Source organism: Chiloscyllium plagiosum, unplaced genomic scaffold (genome assembly GCF_037043375.1).
Source record: "Chiloscyllium plagiosum isolate Xiang-an unplaced genomic scaffold, Cpla_swu_hap1 HiC_scaffold_6, whole genome shotgun sequence".
Classification (NCBI taxonomy): Eukaryota; Metazoa; Chordata; class Chondrichthyes; order Orectolobiformes; family Hemiscylliidae; genus Chiloscyllium; species Chiloscyllium plagiosum.
Window position 1 is genome coordinate 91,915,068 of NW_028270144.1, and position 26,591 is coordinate 91,941,658.

The 26,591-nt window shown below is 39.5% G+C and overlaps 1 protein-coding gene across 6 annotated transcripts; it reads right to left on the bottom strand.

Moving 5' to 3' along the window:
* Positions 1-474: 474 nt before the first annotated feature.
* Positions 475-26,368, bottom strand: LOC122550773 (lysosomal proton-coupled steroid conjugate and bile acid symporter SLC46A3). Of its 6 annotated transcripts, none has more exons than XM_043692017.2 (7): positions 26,282-26,350; positions 23,330-23,458; positions 20,332-20,543; positions 14,348-15,215; positions 10,970-11,053; positions 7,385-7,541; positions 475-5,620 (listed from the first exon to the last, which is right to left on the bottom strand). In XM_043692017.2, exons 3-7 carry the CDS (start codon positions 20,521-20,523, stop codon positions 5,551-5,553), a joined length of 1,371 nt encoding a protein of 456 aa, XP_043547952.2. In that variant the 5' UTR covers positions 20,524-20,543; positions 23,330-23,458; positions 26,282-26,350; the 3' UTR covers positions 475-5,550. The 6 variants fall into 6 exon arrangements, with proteins under 6 accessions (XP_043547952.2, XP_043547954.2, XP_043547953.2 ...); XM_043692019.2 differs by having other exon boundaries at positions 23,330-23,454; positions 26,282-26,334; XM_043692018.2 differs by lacking the exon at positions 23,330-23,458 and having other exon boundaries at positions 26,282-26,368.
* Positions 26,369-26,591: the final 223 nt, after the last annotated feature.

Genomic DNA, 26,591 nt, shown 5'->3' on the forward strand with positions numbered 1-26,591 from the left:
GCAATGCTAGCAACACTCACATGAAATTTTTTTTAAAAATATTAAAGGAATAGACCTGAATTTATCCTGCAGCACATGTACACTCAACACTAAACACAATAATTTAACCTTCATCAAGCGATTGTTTGTTCCTAGTTGGAATAACATACCTGCTGGGCATTACACAATAGGAAGGTGATAGTTTTGCAGAGGGTGTAGTATTGATTATTTAAAATGGTTCAAGGGATGAAAGATTAGAGTTACTTTGATAGTCTGGAGATGCTGGAGCTGTACTACCTACAGCAGACAAGTCTGGAAGAAGATTTGATGGTGGAGTTTAATATTGCGGGCGGTATAAATAGAATGAATATAAAGAAACTGTTTCAAAATAACTGGAGGGTTGATACCCACTGGCCACAGAACCCAGAATAGGCTGCCCCCAAACTGATATGGAGTTAATTAAAAAGTTCAAGTTTAAGATAGAAATAGCACACATTTATATTCTCAGGAAGCATTTAATATTACATTTAAATTATATTAATTCTGTAGTTAACAAACATTGATCATACATAATAACCATACACTTGACCTCTAAAGCTTAGTTATTTACTCCTCAATTGTGAAATAAAAGTATTTTTGATGTTACTGTTAAAATTACTTGCTGAGATGTAATATACTGAAAACTTGAAAATAAATGTTTTACATTCTGAAGAACATTTATCTATTTACTTGTCTAAAACTATTCATAACTTGTTCACATTTAGAAATGATGAACAATGTAAAAAGAATAAATGTTTTACATTTGAACAACATGGCATTATAACACAGTAAATATTGTTTTATTTTGTGAACCTAAAAATTATCAAAACAGTAACACAATTTAACATGAGGAAAATCATTGTTACACAATAAGTGGTTAGGATGTGGAATACACTGGCTGATAAGTTGGTGAAAGCAGATTCAATAGTGGATTTGAAAACAAAACTGAATAAATATTTGGAGAAGGAATTGAGCAATGCTATTTCTACACATAGCTAGAAAATTGTTCACATTAACACTGGATGTCTGAAATTGGAATTTGTCCCTCTACTAACATGATGGACAAAGAAACACATTTATATTCTTGACTTTTAGTAAATATTTATGTCAAGGATGCACACTGGTGATGGCTGAGTTAAAGAGTAACATGATTGACAGTAAGCTGTGGCAATGAGTACAATACTGGCTAATTGTGAACTCTGAACTTGAAAAAGATTACAAGTTAAGTCCATGCTGTGACTGTAGCTATTTAAAAATATTCATTAATAACTTAAGGTACATTATTGTGCATTGAGCAAAATCTTTTGTACTTCTTGTAATTTCGAGTTTAAATTGTTTTCACCCTCAGACTGTACACCTAAATGCATTTTGGAATTTTGTTTTTATTTGTTCAGTGGATAGGGGTGTCACTGGCAAGATCAGCACTTATTATCCATCCTGAATTGCTCAGAGGACAGTTAAGAGTCAACCACATTGCAATGGTCTGGTGGTACATATGGACCAAGGGGCATTAGTTAACCAGACGGTTTCTATGACAAACAACAGTGGCCACTATTAGGCTAGCTTTTCATTTCAGATTTTTTTATTGAGTTCATATTATTCCCCCAAACATTAACCTGAGGATAGGATTACTAGTCCAGTGACATTACCACTATGCTATTGCCTCCTCTTAAATATTATATCTATTAAAATCACATTAAATGGAACATATTGTAATGGGACAAGTTGAAGACTATTGTAAACTCTGTAACATTCAAGTTGGAATTTTTAAATAATTGTTTACATGTATATTTTTGGCAATTAAAGATTTATTAATAAATTAACAATGGTATAATATGCAATTTTTTCAGTATGGAAATATATTTGGAAGTATATCAATAGGAGGCAGAGCAAATGAAAAAGGTCATTCCAACCAGTTTATGATGGATATATCTTTCAGGGTATTGATCCTATTGATGATTGAATCAATTTAATGTTCACCAAATCACATTTGCATAAATGTGACTTTGATAAATTTGTTAGCAGCTTTTTCATTTAAAATTCCATGCAAAAAATCAAAAACTTCTGCTCCTTTGTTTCAATTAATATAGATGTTGTTTAATCCTCTGAAACTGGGTTGAAAGTGCGTAAAACCCATTAAAAATAGATTTTTTAAATCCCATCAGTCAGTATAGTGAAACAAAGTGCTCAAACATCCTTCCCTCACTACCCAATCCTTCTGACAATTAATTGAAAACCATTTTCTAAGAAGAATGTAACATAGAAAATTTCCTCACATCTGTATAAAATAGACTGGCTTGTTTTTCCATAGATTCATATCTTCGGCCCATCGAGTCTGTACCAACATAACTACAACTAAAAGTGCGTGAATCCCAATTTCCTGCAGGTGTCCCATATCCTTGAATATTATGATATTTGAAGTACTCATCCAAATATTTTTTTCAAAGGTTGTAAGGATTCCAATATCCACTGCTTTCCCAGGCAGCGCATTCCAGATTCCCACCACCTTTCTAGTAAAAACGCTTTTTTGTCCAAATTCTCTCTGACTTTGCTGCTCCTTTACCCTACAACTGTGTCCTCTTGTGATCAAACCCTCAACCAAGAGGAACAACTGCTATCTATTAACCCTGTCCACACCTCTCATGATCTTATATACCTCCATCCCCCCTTAGTCTTCTCTGCTTTAAAGAAAACTAACCAAACCTGTCTAGTCACTCCTTATAGATCAATTTCTCCATCCTAGGCAACATCCTGGTGACCCCCTTCTGTACCTCCTCAAGTGCAATCGCACCCTTCTTGGAGTGAGATGACTAGAATTGCATACACTAAGTAAGCAAGTGTCCCAAATGCCTTAACTATCATATTCGTGTGCTGTGCCGACTTCAGGGATCTGTGAATAATTACCCTAAGATCCCTCTCTTTCTCTAAGCTACCCAATGTCCTGCCATTCACTAAATACTCCCTCATCTTGTTTCTTCTTCCAAAGTGCATTACCTTGCATTTATCAGGGAGGTGATGGCCAAGTGGTATGACTGCTGTACTGTTAATCCAGAGACCAAGGTAATGTTCTGGGAAGCAGAGTTTGAATCCCACTGTGACATATAGTAGAATCTGAATTCAACAAAAATTTGGAATTAAGAGTCTAATGGTGACTGTGAATTCATTGTCAACTGTTGGAAAAACCCATCTAGTTTACTAATGTCCTTTAGGAAAGGAAACTGCCATCCTTACGTGGTCTGTCCTCATGCGACTCCAGATCCACAGCAATGTGGTTGACTCTTAACTGTCCTCTGGGCAATTAGGGACGGGCAACAAATGCTGTTCTTGTCGGTGAACAATTTCATCTCATGAATGAATAAAAAAATTGTTTGCCCACCTGACCAACCTATTTATATCTTTTACCCATCTGACCAACTTATTTATATCTTTTACCCATCTAGTCAACCTATTTATATCTTCTTGTAACCTACAATCATCTTCTTTACTATTAACCACTCTACCAGTCTTGATGTTGTCTGCAAATATCCTTAATAATCCCCCCACATTTTCAAATATATCATTTATGTATGTAACGAACAATAAGGGTCCCAGTACCCATCCTTGTGGTAGACCACTGGACACTGGTCTCCAGTCACTCAAACAGCCTTCTACCACTACCCTTTGTCCTATTATTAAGTCAGTTTCTGATCCATCTCACCAAGTTTTTCTCAATTTCAACTTTCTCCAATCAGTTTCCCATGTGGGACCTTGTCAAAAGCTTTGCTAAAGTCCATATTAACTACATCAAGTGAACTTCCCTCATCCACACACTTGATCACATTTTCAAAAATTCTAACAAATTTGTTAGGTATGACCTCCCTCTGACAAAGTCACGCTGACTATTCCTAATTAAGTGGGTGTAAATTCACTCCTTCAGAATTTTCTCCAGTAGTTTTCCTACCACTGATGGGAGACTCACTGGTCTGTAATTTCCTGGTTAATCTCTACCATCCTCTTAAAAAGTGGAACCACATTAGCCGTCCTCTGGCACCTACCCTCTGGCCAGAGAGGAATTAAACATTATGTCAAAGCTCCTGCAATTTCCTGCTTCGCCTCCCACAGCAGCCTGAGATGTAATTCATCCAGGCCAGGGGATTTATCTGTTTTTTTAAGGCTGACAAAGCCACCAATACTTCCCCATTTCCAATGTCAAACTGTGCAAGTTCCTCACAGTCCCTTTTCCTGAATTGCGTATCTACATTCTCCTTTTCGAGAGTGAAGACTGAAGAGAAGGATTCATTCAACACCCTTCCAACATCCTGTGGCTTCACACACAGATTCTCCCCTTGGTCCCTAATGGGCCCTACTCTTTCCCAGGTTAACTTCTTCCCTTTAAGTACTTATAAAATATCTTAGTATCCTCTCTAATCCTGTTTGCAAGTCCTTCCTTATGCCCCCTTTTTGCTTTTCTAACTGCTCCGAGTCCCCTCCTGCACTTCCTGTATTTCTCTATGGCTGCAGCTGAATTGCTTCCTTTGGACTTGCTGAAAGCAATACTCTTCTTCTTTATCCAGACCTGAACTGTCCTAGACGTCCCGGGTTCTCTGAACGTATTGCTCCTATGTAAAGGGTACATGTATCCATTTAAAGGGTACATATTGGACCTATAATCTTCCCAGCTCCCTTTTGAAGGCCACCCCCCTACCCCAGGAAGGAGCTGTTCCCAGAGCCTGGTGGTCAGATCCTGCTTTATTTTAATAAATGCTGCCTTCTCCCAATCTAGTGCTTTTGCGCACCATGTTTTTCCTTGTCCAGTACAACTTTGAACCATACTGTGTTGTAGTCACTATCACCTAAATACTCCCCCACTGTCGCATCAAACACTTGTCCGGCTTTTTTCCCCAGAACCAGATCCAACACTGCACTGTGCCTCGTTGGGCCTTCTACATATTGATTAAAAAAATCCCCCAGATACATTTCAAGAAATCTGCTACCTCCAAACTCTTAACACTATGACTATCTGATTTGTGTTGGACAGGATAAAATCCCCGAGTATAAATACCCGATTATTACTCTTGCACACCTCTGAACTCTCTACCTATTTGTTCCTCTATTTCCCACTGACTCTTTGCGAGCCTATATATATCCCAGTCAAATAGCTACCCCCTTAACCTTCCTAAGTTCTACCCACAAAGCCTTGTTTGAGGCCCTTTCTAAGATACCTTCTCTCCTTATTGCAGTTTTGGTTTGAGAATTCCAACATTTAGCATTCGGCTTTTGGTCACATTCTAATTATTCTGTCTCAGCAATTTCATATACTCTTTGAAAGGGGTAGTGCTAAATGAATCAGACTAGATTGAATTGAATACGTATTGGATACTGTGAGTACCTACTACCTAGTGGTAATAATGGTATTGCTCGAAATCTCAGTTTTGAATTGTATGCAAAACTGTATAAACATCCTATTTTTGTGTAATATGAACAAGCAAATAGATTGGCACATGGAGAGGCTTTGAAAATGATCAGTCAAGATAACCAAAGCTTGCATGAGAACTAACTGCTGTCTTCATTGGTTGACAGTCCAGCATAATCTTCCTCTTGAGGCCTCCACCAGAATAAGAAACTGAAAGAGCAGATAATATAACATATTGTTAGTGATAAAGCAATTTCACAATACCTCAAGTTCAAATATTAAAAATAGCTGGGGTAGAGCTTCTGCCAATCAACAATTCCAGCGCAAATCACAATTATTTAGAGAAGCATTTTTCACTCTTCCAAGTTTCCAGACAATTTCATTTGGATGTTACCAATGCAAAACTTGCCCTGAACTAAGTTGTGTCATGTGCTAAAGTAAATCAGAACAACAAATCCTTGATCTAAGCAAGAATGGCAAATTGGTAAATGGTTAAGCATTGCCTTTGAGCAACTTCAAGATATTAATATTAGTTTTAAAAATGAATACTGGAGAAGCTAAAGGGACTTAAAATACATAAATTTGTTGGACCTGATGATCTATATCTGGGACTGTTGGTTGATGTGGCTGTGGAAATTTTGATGCATGTGGCCATGTTTCAATATGCTCTAGACTCTCGAATGGTTTCTGCTGCTTGCAAGCCGGAAAATGTAAGCCCATTACTTAAGTAAAGAGGGAGAAAGGAAACAAGGAGTTACAGAACTATTGGTTGAGCATTAGTCATAGGGGAAGTGTAAGAATCTATAGGAAAAGAATCTAATGACAGGACACTTAGAAAATACTGGTAGGACAGTACAGAGTGAATATGGATTAAGAAAGGAAAATCATATTTAATAAATCTGGAATTTTTAAAGCACAGAATAAATAAAGAGAAATTTGGATGTGGTCTATCCAGAGATTCAGAAAGCTTTGATAAAGCTCCACATGAGGTAAAGAAAAAAAATTAGACATGGGATTATTTGGGGAAGGCGGGGGAGCAAAACTCATAAAGGGTCACTTGACAGTATATTCCAAACTAACAATCTGATGCACCGAGAATGACAAGGAAAGTAATGCATATGAGTGTCACCTGCAAGATCCCTTCATCAGGCAGAGCTTATGCTTGAAACATTGACTCTCTTGCTCCTCGGATGCTGCCTGATCACCTGCAACATCCCTTTTAAGTTACACAGCATTGTTTATATTGGAATTATATTGTCCCCAGGTCAAAAGTCTGGAACTCCCTTCTGAACAGGAGGTATCTCCACCACAACAAGGCAGCTCACTATTATATTCTCAAAGGCAATTAGGGATCAGCAATAAATGCTAAAAAGGTCAGCCATGCTCCCATCCTCAAACATAAATAAATAGCTTTTATTATAAATGTTGATATATGAATGTAAAATGTAAAGTGGATGTAATTTCTATTGGGATGTTTGGATTGACAGGCAGGTAAATAGCCATAATGCACAGATTCAAGATAATTGATAAAAAGCACAAAAAGGAGTTAAGAAAACTTGAGAAAAAAACCAGTTGTTTCATTGTGAATACACAACTTGGAAGAATGATGGAGGCTGGCACAATACCAAGTTTAAAGGGAAACATTTGCATGAAAATGAAAAAAGAATAAGGGAGCTGCCAGAGGAAGTGATAGAGGCTGGTACAATTGCAACATTTAAGAGGCATTTGGATGGGTATATGAATAGGAGGGGTTTGGAGGGATATAGGCCGGGTGCTGGCAGGTGGGACTAGATTGGGTTGGGATATCTGGTCGGCATGGACGGGTTGGACTGAAGGGTCTGTTTCCATGCTGTACATCTCTATGACTCTATGAGTGGCACTAATTATATAACTCTCTCAAAGAGCCAATGGGTCACCTGGCTTCCTTCTGTGTTCTAAGACCCTCTGATTCAGATACATCACACTAGAACTTACCACATAATACAAATTGGAATGAGGCATAAACAAGCTGCCAGCATAAAGCTGAAGCCTGTAAATCCATGGATGGTGGCAGCATAAACATTATTGAAAACTATGGAGGAAACGGTAGCGCTTAAATTTTCAAGACAAGCAACACAGGCAAACAGAACACCTGTAAATGAACAATGAAGAATAAAACTATGTTAATGATGGCACAAAGAAAGAATCTCTTGAAAAATCACTAATTCACTGTAATTACTTCTTCAACAGAAAACAACTTTCTTTTGTGAAAAATAGAACAAGGGAGAAGGTACTCTGAATATAAAACTGGCATAATCCAGTTAGGCTGACTGGCCTGTTTGCCTTGTGGATAAAAAAAAACCACTAGAAGTTTCTGCACTGGATCATGATGTCATTGGGGCAGCATGGTGGCTCAGTGGTTAGCACTGCTGCCTCACAGCACCAGGGACCCAGGTTCAATTTCAGCCTCTGGCGACTGTCTGCATGGAGTTTGTACATTTTCCCCATGTCTGTGTGGGTTTCCTCTGGGTGCTTCGGGTTTCCTCCCACAGTCCAAAGATGTGCAGGTTAGGTGAATTGGCCATGCTAAATTGCCCATAGTGATAGGTGCATGAGTAGGGGAATGGGTCTGGGTGGGTTACTCTTCGGAGGGTCGGTGAGGACTTGTTGGGCTGAAGGGCCTGTTTCTGCACTGTAGGGATTCTCATCTAATCTAATCTAAAGGGCTCCCGATGGCTTCAACAGTAGCCATCAAGATAGTGCTACTTCTTACCTAAAGGCAGTAATTTTACAAAACTGTGCTCCTAGCATAGAGTTTCCTCAAGTAGGAGGCATAGCAAATACACTTGTTATTTATTTATCATCAAGAAATGAAAAAATCATATGCAGCACATAGCCAAACCTCTAATATATGTTCCAGGATCTAAAGCTGTATGTCAGTGACTTTTTTATTTAATGAAGCTAATCACCATACTGTCAAACAAAATTAAATATTTAAAACTAAAACGTCAAGCTATAGATATATTGTAATTATGCAGCACATTTTCTTATGATAAAACGTATAAAAGGATAGGCAGATGGCACAGTTAAACATAGCATACTCCTTACTGTTTAAAGTTAAAAGTCAGACAACACCAGGTTATAGTCCAACAGGTTTAATTGGAAGCACACTAGCTTTCGGAGCGTCACTCCTTCATCAGGTGATTGTGAGCGTCGCTCCGAAAGCTAGTGTGCTTCCAATTAAACCTGTTGGACTATAACCTGGTGTTGTGTGACTTTTAACTTTGTACACCCCAGTCCAACACCGAATCATCCTTACTGTTTAGACAGCAAAAATAGGTTGCAAACACACACTGAGGTCAGTGTACTATTCTACAGATTTTAGTAGGTTAAAGTATGTTTTTCATTGGACGGAGGTAATGCTGGGTTCCTACTCTGCACTTGGCATCAATCTATGTAAAACTGTTTAATCAGGTTTCTGAAACTTTATCGGTGATATTCTATGCAGCTTGACAAGGAAAGTAATTTATGCTTGGTACTTTCTCTGACCTGGCAGGACTCTGTATTTTACATGATTCATATGTGACATATGTGCTTGATCCAGAACTTATTGGCAGAGTGTGTATGACTTTGGAGTGAGTAAAAGCAGCTGTTTACTGTTAACACTGAAAATTTACATTTACTCACATGGTACAGACAACTATAGCATCCTGAAAACAGGACCAGAAAACAAGTCCAGTGAGCAAGGAGTTAATACTTCGCTGGCCCAGGTGAAATAGCAGATGACTGGAGGATAACTAACCTGGTTCCTTTGTTCAGGAAGGGCAGCAGGATAGGCCAGGAAATTACAGACCAGTTAGTCTGGCATCAGAAATTATTGGAAAACATTCTGAGGGGCAGGATTGGTCAACACTTGGAAAGGTAGGGATTTATCAGGGATAGTCAATACAAATTTCTTAGAGGGAGATCCTGCCTAATTGTAATGAGTTGTTTGAAAAGGTGACTAAACAAAATTATGAGGGTTATGCAATTGATGTGGTTACATGTACTTCAGTAAGGCCTTTGACAAGGTTCCACATGGAAGGGTGGTCCAAAAGCTAAGAGCTCATGGGATCCACAACAAGTTAGCAAGCTGAATTCAAGACAGGCTTGCAAATATGAGGCAAAGGGTGATGCTGGAGCAATGTTTTTGTGATTGAAGCCTGTGACCAGCAGTGCACCACAGAAATCAGTACTGGGGCCCCTGTTGCTTATTATGTATGTCAAGGAGGTATAATTAGTATGTTTGCAGATTATATGAAAATTTATCATGTTGTTGATAGTGAGGTGAATGGACTCTGGCTACAATCTGACATTGATCAATAGGTAAATTGCAAAAATGGAATTTAATTGTGATAGTGTGAGATGATGCATTCTGGGAGGTCTAGTAAAGGAAGGATATACACAACAGTGCCTAGGGAGTACTGAGGAACAAAGGGGCCTTGGTGTACAAGTCCATAGTTCCCTGAAGGTGTCAGCACAGGTAGACAAGATGGTGAAGAAGCCATGTAGGTGCTTGTCTTCATTAGCCAGAATGTAGAATTCACGAACAAGGAAATCTTGTTAAAACTTTATAAGGCACTGGTCATGCCACAGATGGAATGCAGTATATGCAGTTATAATTACCATGCTACCGGAAGGACATTATTGCAGTGGAGAAAGTGCAGAAGAGACTCATCAGGATGTTGCCTGCAATAAAAAGTCTCAGTTGTGAAGACAGATTGGATAGACTGGGCTTGTTTTCCTTGGAGCAGAGGTGGCTGAGGGGAAACCTGACTGAGATATTAACTGTGACAGGCACAGACAGAGTAGATTGTGAGAATCTTTTCCCTATAGCAGACTTTTTTAAGACCAAAGGCATCAGTTTAAGGTGGTTTAGATAAAATCGGAGTAAAAAACCTTACCCAGCAAGTAGTAGAAAAATGGAATGTGCTGCCTGACGGGGAGATGGAGGCACTCTCATAACATTAAAAAGCATCTTAAAATGCCAGGGTATAGCAGGCTATGGACCAATGTAGACAAATGTAAGTTAGTGTAATTCAGTGATTGTTGGTCAGTAGAGACATGGTGGGCCAAAGAGCCTGTTTCTATGCTGTATGACTCTATGATATTTAACAAATATGCCATTCACCTTCCAGGTTCCTTGAAGCTGTTTTGTAATAATTATGAACTCAGTGCTTTGTTACGAACATAATTACACATCGACCAGAATATATAAATTTTTAATTTCCCTTACAGTGAGACTAATAATTTTAAGAAAGGAAACTTTTGTTGGTTCAATGAATTTCCCTTCACTTGCAGCTTTTGGGGAGCAATGTCAGAAGTGCATCTTCCAGATAAGCGTAAATGACATCTTATAGATTCCCCTGTTTAATGGCACATATGTAGACTCTACTAGGCACTATCACTTTCAAAGATAGTTTCAGAATTATTATTACCACAATATCCACACGCCTCTGAATGGAAACCAACATGTCCCATGCATTTATTGATACAAACTACACAAAACATGTGACGCATGAAGTATGTTAAATAATTGACCTTGATCCTTAGGTGAGACTATCTTGGACATCATTGATCGTAGGACAGGGAGTGGCATGACAGCAAAAAGACAAACCAGTCTCACTGTAAAAAAAAATGTCAACAATGATCAGACACCAGATGATACTCATTGTGCAGTTTCAAAAATCATAATCTTACTTCTGTTCAATTATATACATACATTGTAACCTCATTAAAATATCTTATACTACTTATTTTGTGAAAATTTTGGGATTTATTCAACTATTCTGAACTTGACTCTACACATACACTGCTGGCTTCTCAATTTCTGTGCATTGCAAAGGTCATCTAAAACTCTGCTGCTCCTGTCCAACCTGAAGTAAATCCTGGTCTTTCACTATTATATTGCTTGCTGACCTGTACCGGCTCATAGTTACACAACATCTGACTTGAAAATACTCATACTCATTTTCAAATCAATCTGTGGCTCAAAGTCGCTAACCCCATTGTCTTGTCCAGCCTTATAGCTCTCTGAGCTGTCTGCATTTGCTTCATTTTGAACTCTGGAACATCCCTGATTTCAAGTCATTCCAACACTAGCAACTGTGCCTTCAATTACCAAGGCAGTACACTTCCTGCTTCTCTGCATATCTTTTTCCTTTAAGATGTTTGATTAAACTTATGTTTTGACCAAGCTCTTGGTGCTTTGCTTTAATATCTCTTTATATAATTGACCCCTTGCTTGGGACACGTGGTGCAAATGTTTAGATGACAATGTATCTAAACAACAAAGCAAACTTATAAATTATTTTTAAATAAAGCTTCTGTGAATCACATTGTGACATTTTATTACGTTTGAGGTGCAATAGAAGTACAAGTTATTATTGTGGTACTGATTAATATTGTCTTAGCTGGGATTTTGAGCTCTCATAAGGGATTTCTGCATTTCAAAGGCAGTTGAGCACAGGAACCCACACAACTGGAGTCTTCAGATTGGAAGTAAAGACAATCTGAAAGGCACTCTCAGAGCCTGAAAGCGAGATTCTAATATATTTAGGGGGAAAAAAAACTATCTTTGAACAAAACCAAATGGAAAATTCTGTCATCAAACAAATTCAATATTTGAGAAGAGCAGAGCCAAATATCTTCAGGTTAAGCAAGCAAAGCACAAAGCCAATGACAACCATTGCTAAAACACTGATTTCAGAGTCATCAGTTGCAATCAGTTACGCAAATCAAGACTTGGCCTAAAGTCTCATGAACTTAGGCTTAAATTGATCATTTTTTTCCTCACTTGTTGAAAACTCATCAATCAAAGTGATGGGTGAATCCATTAGAGAGGACATGCTGACTAAATTAAGGAAGCTTATATATGGTCTGGAGAAGCTACCCAACAGATTTCACTAGAATTACTTAAGTGCCTATGTTAAAACGCTTCACTCTGGTCACAATGCTTACTACAAATTTTAACAATCATCCCTTTAAATTAAATTTGTGTGTGTATCTGCTTTGCATCTATTAAAACATAAAATTGACATATGGACATCTTGCAGCATACACAGGAATATAGAAAATAGGAGCAGCAGTAGGCTATTTGACCCTTCAAGCCTGCTTCATCATTCATTCGGATCATGGCTGATCTTCCAACACAGTACCCTGTTCCTGCTTTCTCCTTGTACCCTCTGATCCCCTTAATCCTAAGGAATATATCAAACTCCTTTTTGAAAACATTCAATGTTATGGCTTCTATTACTTTCTGTGATGGAGAATTCCAAAGGTTCACCACTATTGGGGTGAAGCAATTTCTCATCTCAATCCAAAATAGCTCACTTTTTTTCCTTCAAATACCTGGTGAGATTCACTCTTTCCATTCACTGCATTCATATTCCTTTTATCTTTGATTCAGGCTATAATTGAGCATATCTGAGTTAGCATTCAGGAAGCTCATAATATCATTGATGGTGAAATGCATTTGGCCCATCTAAACCCTACTGACCTAAGAGCCTTCTGGGATGAGTGAAAGGGAAAATCTGAGTATGAGAAGACAAAAATGAAGGAGTGATGAGACAAAAAGGGAAACAGACAGAAAAGATGAAAAGCAAACAAAAAAAGAAAAAAATGCTACCAGCATGGTTGATGAATCTGGAAACACTTACTGAGGTGAACAGAATTAGCGTTCTGGTTGATGACCGAAAATTGGAAGAAGTTTGAGATATGATACATTTAGTGATTAAAAGGGCAGTGAATGCCAATATCAAAAACAACAATCCAAAATGGCACCTGATAGCTTTATGTGCACTTGTGATTGGCCACTAAAATTGACCTCTTCAACCAATAGCATATATTCACCACATGAAGACAACCCATCAGAAATAGATACTTTCACTGCCATCCTTTGTAGATGGAAAGATGCTGGAACAGAAGCACAGGGAGAAGCTAGAGAAAGTTAGAACAAATGAGAAGGTATACTATTGGGTGGAAATACGAGAAAATCATTGATAACAAAATGGAGGAATATAAAAGAGATAGAAGGTAACAAAAAATGAAATGCATGTATACAGGAAGTGGAAATGAGACACCAGAATCATGACCACAAGCAAAACCAGCAATATAAAACAAAAAGATGGTAGAGGATTTGATCTGAAAATTTTAACTCAAATTTGAACCCAGAAAACTACAAGAAGAATTGGAAGAAGAGTTGCTGTTCTTAGAGTTTACTTTCGTTAGAATCTGACATTACTCCAGATATTCTCAAGTAGTAGCATGTCATCTATCAGTCCAATGAAGCTCACTGCTGCAATAAATGAATAGAACTCAATTTTGGTCAATGATAATCATTAGTTTACTGTGTGCTTTATATAGCTCTGCCATTGCTTGACTAAAGTTATTTCCTCTAAATTGTTTCTCCTCCTTCTGCCAAATTCTTTAGTTTTTATAAATACTTACCCAATTACAGTTAAGTAGTGAGATTAACCAGTATATCATCAGTCAGTTTTGGTTTAAAAAAATGAACTAATAACAGAGTGAAAATATAATTCAATCTGGTCTTTTGTTCTGAGATTTATTACAATCTCTGTTCTCTGTGTCATTTAACAAAGTTTCAACTTGCAACGACTGCCCATTCCAAAACAATTTGTTTGGAGTTATGTGGATACCATATGAATAAGCATTATTTTAACATTCAATTTGCAGTTTGAAGTTTTGCGATAATACTTATAACATTACGGCTTTGTTTAAACCCCCCAACTTATAATTTATAAGCAGTTACATAATAATTGGATTCATAATAGAACTGAGACTACTTTAATGAAATTTTGAAATTTGACTCCTTTATGATTAGCCATCCTGATTGATTTATTTATGTAAATACTTAATTCCAGTCACATTTAATTTAAAGAATATTAAAGCTTAACATACCCAGAAACATGACCAGTGTAGTAGTGGCAAAGACAGCCACGATCATTCCTCCAGCCAAGGATAATGTCCCAATAAGAACGATAAAATGGTCTTCAAGATAGCGGGAAAATAGAGCCACTCCCAGAAAACTCGTAAGAAATGTAATTAGTCCAGTTGCAGAGCCATATCCAATAAGTACCGCATTCCAACAAAGAGGCGCATTCAATTCATAAAGAGTAAAAAGTCCACCAGAACCAAATGAAGCAAGTGCATAGACTGAAAAAGTAAGAAGCATGAGACTAATTTGAACACGTTTTCTAAAATTAGAACTAGTCCATAGATTTAAAATTCCAGCAAATATTTCTCGGAATTTTCCATTGCCTGATCCTTCATTTTGCTCATTTCTTGACACTTGGACACTCTCATCAAGGAAAAAGATGATATACACAACATTGGCAAAATTAATTAATGAGGCAATCAAGAATAACCAATTAAAGCCTAATGTGTTTAACAAGTATCCAGATGTTATTGTCCCGATACCACCCATTAGGCCAACGATCATGTCCAGCAATGCCATGCGCATATTTTTGTGCTCACTAGAGCTCACATCTGCTACATAGGCAAAAGCTCCTCCAAACACAGTTGTGAAGCCACCAAAACATGCACTTAGTGCAACGGGTATAAAAAGAAAGTGAATAGGCCAAGAAAAGTAGGTCATTGCTAAAAAAGCCAGGCTGCTAATCAGAGCCCCAATAGTAGGGAGGAGGAGAGATAATCTGCGTCCGTAGTGATCACTGTACGAGCCCAATATGAAGGTAACGATGAAGTTGGGTAGGAACTGAATCAAAGTCACGTACATAAAGAAGTGAGATGATAATCTCTGGACCACCTAAAGGAAAGAAAGTGAATAACATATCAAAGAAAATCACCAATTGAACCTTTTTAAACAATATTTAAACATTTCAATTAAATTCAGCAACTATCTTCCATCACTATTTATGCTATTTATGTATTCTTAATCAGTGACACCAAACTTTGGTAATTTTTAAAATAGCTCAAAGCTTCCAATCACAATTTGGAATCCTATTTCCGATTCTCAAAGAAAATCACACTTTTATCTTTTCCCTAATTTTTTCTAAAGATCTTCCATTGGCAAGTCCTTCAGACTGAACTCGGTGTAGCAAATATCAGAGGGAGGAGCACAGAGAAACCATGCCCACTTTGTTTCCAGTGATAATTGCTGTCGTATTTTGGTAAGCAAAGGAGTTTGAATATACCAAAGCTTACTATATATAGAGAGAGGGTAAGGCAAGTTGGGAAGGAGGTGGGATGGGAGCTGGAATAATTAGGTTGGTGGGAGGTGGTAGTTGAGTTGGGTTGGGAGGGGAGCCCGATTGTGATGCTGGGGGAAGAGAGTTGAGAAGTTAAGCGGTTCAGAACGAGTAATTGGGATGTCAGCTGTATAGCTACCCAGGTGTTACATAAGAATTTTTCTACCTAACGCTTTTGGGTGTAACTATCCAGGTAAGGAAGATGGAACTGTCTGAATTCTTCCATACTAGCTTAGTGTCAGAGACATTTTCACAGGGTCCTGGGGGGCAGGGTAATTGCTCATCAGAATTTCAACTTCTGGGCAATGTCCATGGAGTCAGTGCATCAGGACTTCTGAGAGGTGCTCTGACATATCTTTCCGGCTATGTCTGGTCTCCAACACCTATAGGCCAGAAGATCTTTAATAAAAATATTAGGAAGAAATCATTGATTATCACATTAAAATTAAGGCAGAGATTTGTTTTACTTTGAATGTCCATAAATATACTGTTGTATCATGTAGCTAATGAGGGAAGGTGCCATATAAGTGCAACATGTTTATTTATACAATAATATGATAAAATATATCATATTTGTTTGCTTTTGTTTCAGTTTAATTTACTTCTTCACAAGGTTGATATGTGATTTGTAGCCTGAAATATCTGGTTCATCACCGTATTATCCAGCAGTGTGTATTATCTACTAGATACACTGCAGAAATTCACCAAAGATCCTTAGACAGCACCTTCCAAACCCACGACCACTTCAACCTAGAAGGACAATGGCAACAGGTACTTGGGAACCACTACCTGCAAGTTCCCCTCCAAGCCACTCACCACCTTGACTTGGAAATATATCGCTGTTCCTTCACAGTCATTGGGTTAAAATCCTGGAATTCCCTCGCTATCAGCATTGTGGGTCAACCCACAGCAAGTGGACTGCAGCGATTCAAGAAGGCAGCTCACCACCACCTTCTCAAGGGCAAATAGGGATTAGCTGTCAATGCTGGCCCAGCCAACAATGCCCAGATCCCACAAACAAATAAAAAAAGTGATCAGTAGGAACCTATATTTTTTCTAGTGAGTACATCATTGAAACCTGGACATATTTTTCACACTGTGATCTTCTAAACCCAAGACAACTTTACACATAAGGTCAGATTTTAGTCATTGGCTGGACGGCAATGACTTGGGTTGATTCATGACAAGTAATGGGAGAAAGTGAAGACTGCAGATGCTGGGATCAGAGCCAAAACGTGCCAGCACCTTCCCTTGCCATCGCAAGAGTTGTAAAACCTGCACCCATCCCTCACCCCCATCCAAAGCCCCAAAGGATCCTTTCACATCCGGCACAGATTTTCCTGCACATCCAGAAATCTCATCCACTGTGTCTGTTGCTGTCAATGTGGTCTCCTCAACATTGGAGAGACAGGACACAAACTTGTGGAACGTTTCAGAAAGCATCTCCAGGATACATGCACACCCTGAGCAACCCCACTGCCCTGTGGCTGATCACCTCAACTCCCCCTCCCACTCCACCGAGAAGAAGCAAGTCCTGGGCCTCCTCCACCATCAAATTCTAGCCACATGACAACTGGGGGAAGAACACCTTATCTTCCTCCTCCAATCACAAGGATTCAATGTCGATTTCACCTGTTTCCTCATCTCCCCTCCCTCCACCTGTCCCGCATCCTACCCTCCAACTTGGCACCTCTTGAACTGTCCTACCTGTCCATCTTCCTTCCCCCCTATCCGCTCCACTGACCTATCACCTTCACCCCACTTTCATCTACCTTTCACATTCCCAGCTACCTTCCCTGCAGCCTCACCCCCTCCCATTTATCTCTCAGTCCTCTTGGCCCCCCGCATTCCTGATGAAGAGCTTATGCCCGAAACATTGACTCTCCTGCTCCTCGGAAGCTACCTGATTGGCTGTGCTTTTCCAGAGCCACACATTTTGATTCGTGACAAGTACTGTTCACTCCCCAATTGACATTGAATAACTGGGGTGATCATTAACATCCTCACCAACAAAATACTGAGAAGGGTGGTGGGGTGATCATTACTGATCAGAATATGAATACGAGCTATCAGAAAAATACCCTGACCTTATTGGAGCAGGTCAGAGGTTGGTCAAAGCTCATTTTCTGATTCACCCAATCTCCAACATTAGCAAGAGTCACAAGTGTGAGATTATACTCTCCATCTTCCCCGAATAGATATAACTAATACTTAAGAAAACCAATGCATACAGAACAATATGACTGGTATTTCATTCATTGTTTAAACATCAACACTCTCTCCCACTGTGGCTACAATCCATGCTTTCAACAGGTTGCAACAAAACAAGTCCACAAGGCATCTCTGCAGCACCTCGCAGACTCTCAACACTTTCCCACTACCAAGTTCCCCTCTCAGTCACACATTACCCAGAACTTGGATATATCACACCATTCCTTCATCATTTCTTAATCAAGATCCTAGAACTACTTAATTGTATTATGAAAGTATCTTCACCATAGACTTCACCAAAGCCTTTTAAGCATTACAGTTCACAATACCAGGCCCATCCATACGCAAAAGAAGCCTCAGGCAAGTGAAACACCAATCTATAATCGCTTTATCGTCATTGCCTGGCACTTGAGCAGCATGAATGTTACTTGTCACTTATCAGTCCAAACATAAGTATTGTCCAGGTCTTGCTGTTATGGAGCCCTGCAGTATCCAATGCATCGCAAATGAAGCTAAACATTGTGTAATTATCAGCAAACATTCTCACTTCTCATGATAGAGGCAAGGGCATACAAACTTACAAACTAGGAGAATCAGCAAGCCACAGGGTCTCTTGAACCTTGATAACCTTTGTTTATCTAGAACTTATCTCCCCTGGTTTTTGAAAAATATTCAAAGACTCTCATTTCACTACCTACTGAGGAAGGGCATTCCAAATACTCATGACCCTCAGGTGAGAAGCAAACTATCTGCATCTCTGACCCTCTCTTCCACAAAAGGAAACATCCTTTGCACATCCGCTATCATAACCCTTCAGGATTTTATGTGTTTCAATCAGGTCACCTTTTACTCCTCTAAACTCCAGTGGATGAGCCTAACTCATCCAACCTTTACACATAAGACACCCCACTCGTTACAGATGCTAGTCTAATAAAATATATCACAATTGCTTCCAATGCTTTTACATCTGACCTTAAATCAGGCGATCGAACTGTAAACAGTACTCCAAATAAGGTCTCACTTGTATATCTGAAGCATAATTTCCTTATCTTTAATTACAATCCCCTCGCACAACATTAAAATTCTATTCCCTTTCCTGGTTATTTGTTGAAGTTTCTGTAACTTTGTATATGCATCTGCAGTCCTCACTTTCTCCTAGTAACGCTGTATATACCAACAAATTGCAACTCATGCACTTTGAGAGTCAGATCCCTTTGCATCACAGAGTTCCTCAATCTCTCATCAATGAGATAATGTATACTTTTATTCCTTCTGCCAAAGTGGAGACTTTCACATTTCCCCACAATGTATTCCATTTGCCAGATATTTAACTACTCAAATATACCTACTTATCACTGTGTAGCCTCCTTATGTCCACTTTATAACTTAGTTTCCAACCTATCTTTGTGTCATCAGCAAGTTTAACAAGCATATCTTTGGTCCCTTCATCCAAGTCAATTCAGACAAAATATAAGAAATTGACACCCAAGCACTGATTCATCATGGCACAGCACTTGTTACATCTTGCCAACAAAAAAACAAAAACATTTAGGTCTACTCTGTTTGCTGTTAGCCATCCAATCTTCTATCTATCCACTCAGTTACCACCAATACCATGAAATTTCGTTTTCTGCAATAACCTATGATGTGACACCTTATCAGAGGCGTTCTGGAAATCCAAGTAAAATACATCTACTGGTTCCCCTTTATCCACAGCATATGCTATTTCTCCAAAGAACTCCAATTAATTCAGTACACATTATTTACTATCACAACATGAGATGATAAGCCTCCAACAACCACAACCATTTTCCTTTGAGCTAAACGTGTCTCTTTGATGTCAAAGGCAGACACTTACATCTCATTCTTGAGTTCATGTCTTTTGTTCATGTTCAGACCAAAGCCGTAATGAGCTTCAGAGCCAAGTGGTTCCAGCAGAACCAAAACTGAACATTAATGGACAGGTTATCAGTGAGTGCTTGCTGCTTGATAGTACTGTCAGTGAAACTTCTGATCATTTTATTGATAAATTAAGGCAAACTGATTGGGCACTAATAGGTTACTTGCTGATGACACAAGTAATTGGGTACCTGGCAATTTGCCACTTTGTTGGGTGGATACCAATGTCATGGCCAAAGGATAACAGCTTGTTTAGGGATGTGGTTAGTTCTGAAGTGTGAGTCTTCTCCACTTTGGTTGTCATGTGGTCTGCACCCAAAGGCTATACTGACTCCAGTGCATATTCTTCTTCTGTTTTTGTATTGTAAACTTCAATTTGTTTTCATTTTACATATAACCCATTTTCTAACCAAAGATGGATTGTTTAATTAAAACAATTTCATTTTAAAATGATTACTAATAAGAAGGTGCCACATCTTGCAATGACAAATATAGCTTTTATTCTGGAAAGTGATTTACAATTGCATTTTGTAAGTTATTAGGGGATCCGTTAGTAACACTGACCTCTTGTTTGAAGTACACTGGGTCACTGTGGTTCTGGTAGCAGTAAGAATTATTTTCATTCTGAACATAGCTGCTGTTAGTTTCCCTTGTCCATATCCTACGATAAATATATTGCTGCATTAAGAGTTCGTCTGCCAAATTAGGCAGAGTGTATAGGGCAACCACAGGTTCAACAAGAAACAGCCTCTTCATTGTTCTCAGAAAACAAACCCCTGTGTGGAAATCAAAGAAAACCATTGATACTGAAATAATGCAAACGTAAATGGTAAAGTAAACTCAACTTAAACCTAATGAAGTGGAACACAAATGAAAACTTGAGAAGCTTGCTTCCGTTTTGTTTATTGTATGCACAACTAAATAATTACAACTGACAATAAGACAACATCCAACTTGCATGTTGTTCATATGGGATGGAATTAGTATAACAGCAATAAATGATTTTGGATTGGAAGATGTAGAATTTTGTTTACAGCTCAAGGAACTTTCGTTCCATGTTGAGGAGTTCGGGTCTGAATTGTAGACGTTGCACCATATCAGGAAAGGAGAAAGTTACTTGAACACTTTGCTCCAGGAGCCAGTCTTGGCCCTCATTTGGCAAAATGAAAACTTTAGTTAGTGATCAGGGACAGGAGGGTGTGATTGCAGGGAAGCTCGGTATGTGGACCCAGGCACTGCATTTGAGGAGCTACGGCCTCTGCAGTTGCTCAACAGTTACAAAGTGCTTGAAACTAGTGCAGACGAAGGTAGGGACTACAGGGAGGATAAATGGGATGCTGTCACTTATTGGAGAGGCTAGGACCAGAGGGCATAACCTCAGAATAAGAAGTTTCCCGGTTTGGCCAAAGGTGAGGACGAATTTCTTCTGTCACACAGCAGTGAATCCAGGGATTTTTTTTCCATGAATAGATGTACAGGCTGAGTTATTATGTATATTCAATGCTGAGATAGATAGATTTTTAAACTAGGGTTAAGAAGGAATAGCACGACAATGAAGTTGAGGATAATCAGATTTTATTGATTGTAAATTCAGCAGGCCAAATAGCGTACTCCTGCTCTTGTGTCTTACAGTCAATCAGATAATCATCCCTACATTTTTCAGAATAATGCCAGTTTTTCAGTGGTCAATTAAGAATAGTTACCCAACATTATAATAGTTTACTACTGTTATTATTATAAAAGTTTACCATATTTTATTACCGCTGAAAAGAGAGATATATTACCAAATAATTTCATCATGCACTTATTAAGACAAACACAAAAAAGCTAAAATTTATACTATAGGAGGGATAATGGATAGCAACTCTAGTCCTGATAATGCCAGCTAGGACAGGTGAACACTGCTGGGTCTGCAGATAGTCCCACTATACCAGAGAGGCCAAATATGTCCATGGTCATGGGTTTCAGTGAGGAGCTGGAGAGCTAGATTTACAAGGTCAGGGGATGACTTTGAAGGATAGGGCTGATGCTGGCAGGCCAAGGGAATCTGCAAAAGAGTTACTCACAGTTGCCTGTAACCAGTCTGTGCAGCTAACGATACTAATCTTGCCACATGGCATGGGCATCCCCATTCTACAAGAAATATCATAATTGAGGTTGGATGAAACTATCAGAAGAACAAAAAATGATCTATAAAAATACATAATTCAGATAGAGCATGGTGGGATACATGCAGAGAGGATTTTTCCTGTCCGAGAGGAAAGTTGAAAAATTCACAGCACAGTTTAAAAACAAGGAGCTCTCATTTAGGAGAGAGACCTGGAAGAATTCCTTCTCTGAGAATCATTAGTCTTTAAGATTCACTTCCACAGATAGCAGCAAAGCATGGGTCATTAAGAATATTTTTGATTTGGAAGCAAGTACAGGTTTATGGAGTCAGGCCAAATTCAGGAAAATGGAGTCAGGCCAAATTCAGACCAGCTATGCTTTTATTTATTGACCAAGCACGTTTGATGGGTTGAATGTTGTATTGCTACTACATCTTCTTATGATCCTATTCTCAAACTTTCAATTGAAGATTCAAGGATTGATGCAGTCCAATCACTTTTCTAAGACTAGTGGTGGAATCCACAAGAGTAATATGTCAACTAACCCTTTTAAAGGAGTGCTGTCACCAAAAATGAACTGTCTCCTTCCTTCAGGAACAATCTGAAGCTGGTGAGAGCTCACGAGAGTCGCACTTTCTCCAACCGCGAAACGTTTTTTCTCCTATTTGAAATTACTTTCCACAAATAGCAAAAAGATGACTGACCAAATAATCTTTAGTGCCATTAGCTGAGGGAAAAATATTGACTCGCACACTACACTTTAGAGAGGTTTGCAAATTCATGAGCTTGTTGGACAAAGTAGATAGGTTCCTGCTCATAATAGTAAACAAAAGAAGAAGACAGCATAGATTTAAAGTGATGTGCAAACGAAACAAGTGTGATGTAAGGAAAATATGTTTCACACAGTAACAAGTTTGGATATGGAATGCACTGCCCAGAAATATGGTGGAGGCAGGTTCAATTGAAGCATTCAAAAGGGAGCACTAGATGATTATTTAACAGAGATAATGTGCAGGGACATGGGGAAAGATCTGTCATAGAATCCCTACAGTGTAGAAACAGGCCCTTCTGCCCAACAAGTCCGCACTGGACCTCCGAAGAGTAACCCACCCAGACCCATTCCCCTGACCCTATATTTACCCTTGACTAAAGCATCTAACCTACACATCCCTGGACATTATGAGCAATTTAGCATGGCCAATTCACCAAATCTGCACATCTTTGGATTGTGGGAGAAAACTGGAGCACCTGGAGGAAACCCAAGCAGACATGGGGAGAATGTGCAAACTCCACACAGACAGTCGCCCGAGGCTGGAATTGAACCCGGGTCCCTGGTGCTGTGGCGCTTGGGAGATTGGCGCTAGGTAAAAGGATTAGAGAAGGCACAATGGACCAAATAACCCCCTTTTACATAGTAACAATTCTTTGATTTAATGCACTTCTTCAGATAATACCAAGGCATCTGCTGCAGTTGTCAGAGATGAGAGATCTGTTTTTGTTTAATTTCCACCTGAAAGTTAGCTCCTGTGTTAATTTGCCTTTCCTCAGCACGAAAGAGGTGGCTTGAACCAAGGGCTTCCTGACTTAGAAAATATAAAAAAAACACTGGATTAAGGCAAAACCTAACAATCTCTACAATCATATATACAATCATAATCTCTACACAAATACACCGTCCACAGCTCGATAATAAGCAATTTGTGTGTTTATATGTTTAGCATTGAGTAACTTTATCAATTGGTAGGGAACTACAGGGCATTCCACACTTTCTGTATGCTCCTTCCCAACTGTAGCCGGTGTGTGGAGTGGCTTACATAGTCACGCACACACACACCGTAACTATATATTCTCATGCATCAAAACCGAAAGTACAATGGGCATACAACTACTTCCTCCCACCTCCTCCATTTTTATTTGGCACATTTTACTTTTTGCTTAGTCTGTTTGTGGTTGTCAAAGTGACAGGATATTCTCCCCTGAAGGCGTGGGCTACAGAGTCATCCACCTTGTGAAACCCCCTCCACAAGCCTGCTTATTCTGTCTGCTCCTGTACTCCTTTTAGAATTGTTTCATTGTCCCCATGTGGGGACTGCTCGCTAGGCCAGATTTTACCATTCAGCCCTAATTACTCACAGGTCAGTTAAGAATTTTTACCCCAAAATTATTTAATATTTTATTTATAAAATTTACAAAGCATATTACATAGCTGTTCAGATTTTACCTAAAGTGCAGCAACTATCAGCTTTTTTCAGCATTGCATATTATTCATTACCTTTCCAGTTAGCATTTATAACATTCCTCAAACATAGTGCCTGAGAGGTTTTACAGTTTTCAGTCTATGCATTACAGTGAGAGGACATTAGGCTCTGACATTCCCCCATTTTGCATTTGATAAAACTGCTCCAAGCTATCCGTTGCTCCCGATGCAGTCTCCTCTACACTGGGGAGACTTGACGCCTCCTTGCAGAGCGCTTCAGGGAACATCTCCAGGACTCCCGCACCAATCAACCCCACCACCTCATGGCCCAATATTTCAACTCCCCCTCCCACTCTGCCGAAGATATGCAGGTCCTGGGCCTCCTTCACCACCGCTTCCTCACCACCCAACGCCTGGAAGAAGAACGCCTCATCTTCCGCCTCGGAACACTTCAACCCCAGGGCATCAATGTGGACTTTATCAGTTTCCTCATTTCCCCTCCCCCCACCTTACCCCAGTTCCAACTTTACAGCTCAGCACTGTCCTCATGACCTGTCCTACCTGCCAATCTCCCTTCCCACCTATCCGCTCCACCCTCCTCTCTGACCTATCACCTCCATCCCCACCCCCATTCACCTATTGTACTCTTTGCTCCCCAGTCCCACTCCCCCATTTATCTCTCCACCCTGGAGGCTTCCTGCCTCTATTTCTTATGAAGAGCTTTTGCCCGAAAGATCAATTTTCTTGGCTCCTCGGATGCTGCCTGACCTGCTGTGCTTTTCCAGCACCACTCTGATCTAAACTCTGCTCCAAGCTTTAGGTCAGTCACTCAGCAGGTAGTCTGAGATCTTGGAAAATGGCAGTCTGCAGCTTGGTCAAAGTCATGGACTGGAAGACATCAAGTTTTGGGGCAGACCAAAGAACTGCCCCCATAAACCTGAACTCCCTTCCTACTTAAATATATTCAAGGACTCATGCTTTAGTGTTATCTGTGGAAGTGAATCTTAAAGACTAATGATTCTGTGAGAGATTGAATTCTTCCAGATCTTTCTCTTAAATGGGGACCCCTTATTTTTAAACTGTGCTGTAAATGTTTTTAACTCCTCCAGGACAGGAAAAATCCTCTCAGCATCTATCCCATCAAGCTATGTCAGAATCTTGAGTTTTCTTAAGTTCATTTTCTGTTCTTCTAATAGTTTTATCCAACCTCAACTATCATATTTCTTGTAACTCTTTTGCAGATTCTCTTTTCAGAGTCGATGGTCCTTCAACTGCAATTCATATATATCAGAGTGTTTAGCAGAGACCCATAGAATACAAGAGTATAGAACCGCGAGGGATGCACCTTGATAAAATCTATTGCATCTTTTTCTAGACCTGCTCTGCAAAATCACGAACACTGATAGCCAGACTTCTCTACATTAAAGTTCCATCCACCTTATCTATCAGCCTTTATAAAAATTTCACAGACGCCCCCCCTTACACCTCACAATGTTGTCCTGTCAACTGCCCACAGTGAAATATTGTGCGAACAGAAGACAAAGTCGCTAATGCCTATAGAACTAATCGTGGCCTCAACTTTTCCCTGATCATTTTTGAATATACGTGCGGTTTAATTATTCAATTAATACAAAAATGGAAGTTAGTAACGACTGTTCTTCGTTCCTTGTTTGTTTACTTTTAGAAATCGGTGACCATGCACTTTGACAAGGGACTGCCCTCCCATCATGAGTCTCTTGTCAAAGTGCACATGATGAGACAGCAGTCCCTTGTCAATCTGCATGGTCATTGATTTCTAAAAGTAAACAAACAGTCGTTACTAACTTCCATTCTTGTATTAATTGAATAATTAAACCGCACGTATATTCAAAAACGATAAGGGAAAGGTTGCGGTCACGATTAGTTCTATAGGCATTAGCGACTGTCTTCAGTTCAAGGTTCACAGTCTGTCATTGACCTGACAGCTATAAGGGGGATACATGTGGATCTTTTTAAAAGCCGGATAGTTATGGTGGATGCAGCTTAATGTAGGGAAGTCTGGTTTTCCGTGTTCGCAGGAAGCTCAAAACGCAATTTGAAAAGTGATCGCCTTCGCAGACAGAGCAATGTCTGACTTGAGAAGCGAGGCTCTTCGCGTGGAGCGCAGAGCGCAATGTGCAATTTGAGAAGGGACCCCTATCGCGAAGAGCACACAGAGTAACAGCCTCACCTGCAGCTGCGAAGCAGCGCCCGCGGCGTAAACACTCGCAGAGCCCGGGATGTCCACAAGCAGGACCTTCACATCGCCCTTTGTGAAGTCATAGCTCCGACCCACCCTCTTCCGCTCGCTGGCGGCTACAATTGGTGATTGCGGCTGTCCATCAGCCGTGGAGGGGCGTGGTCAGGTAGCCGGGGTTCTGGGCAGTGAGGGTTTGAGCTTGCTCGCTGCCTGTCCTTGTCACTGCGTTACTGTTTGTTTACTCAGAGTGAGTGCATGTGGCCTTTCATTGGGCTGACCTGCAGCAATCTAGGCCAATGTG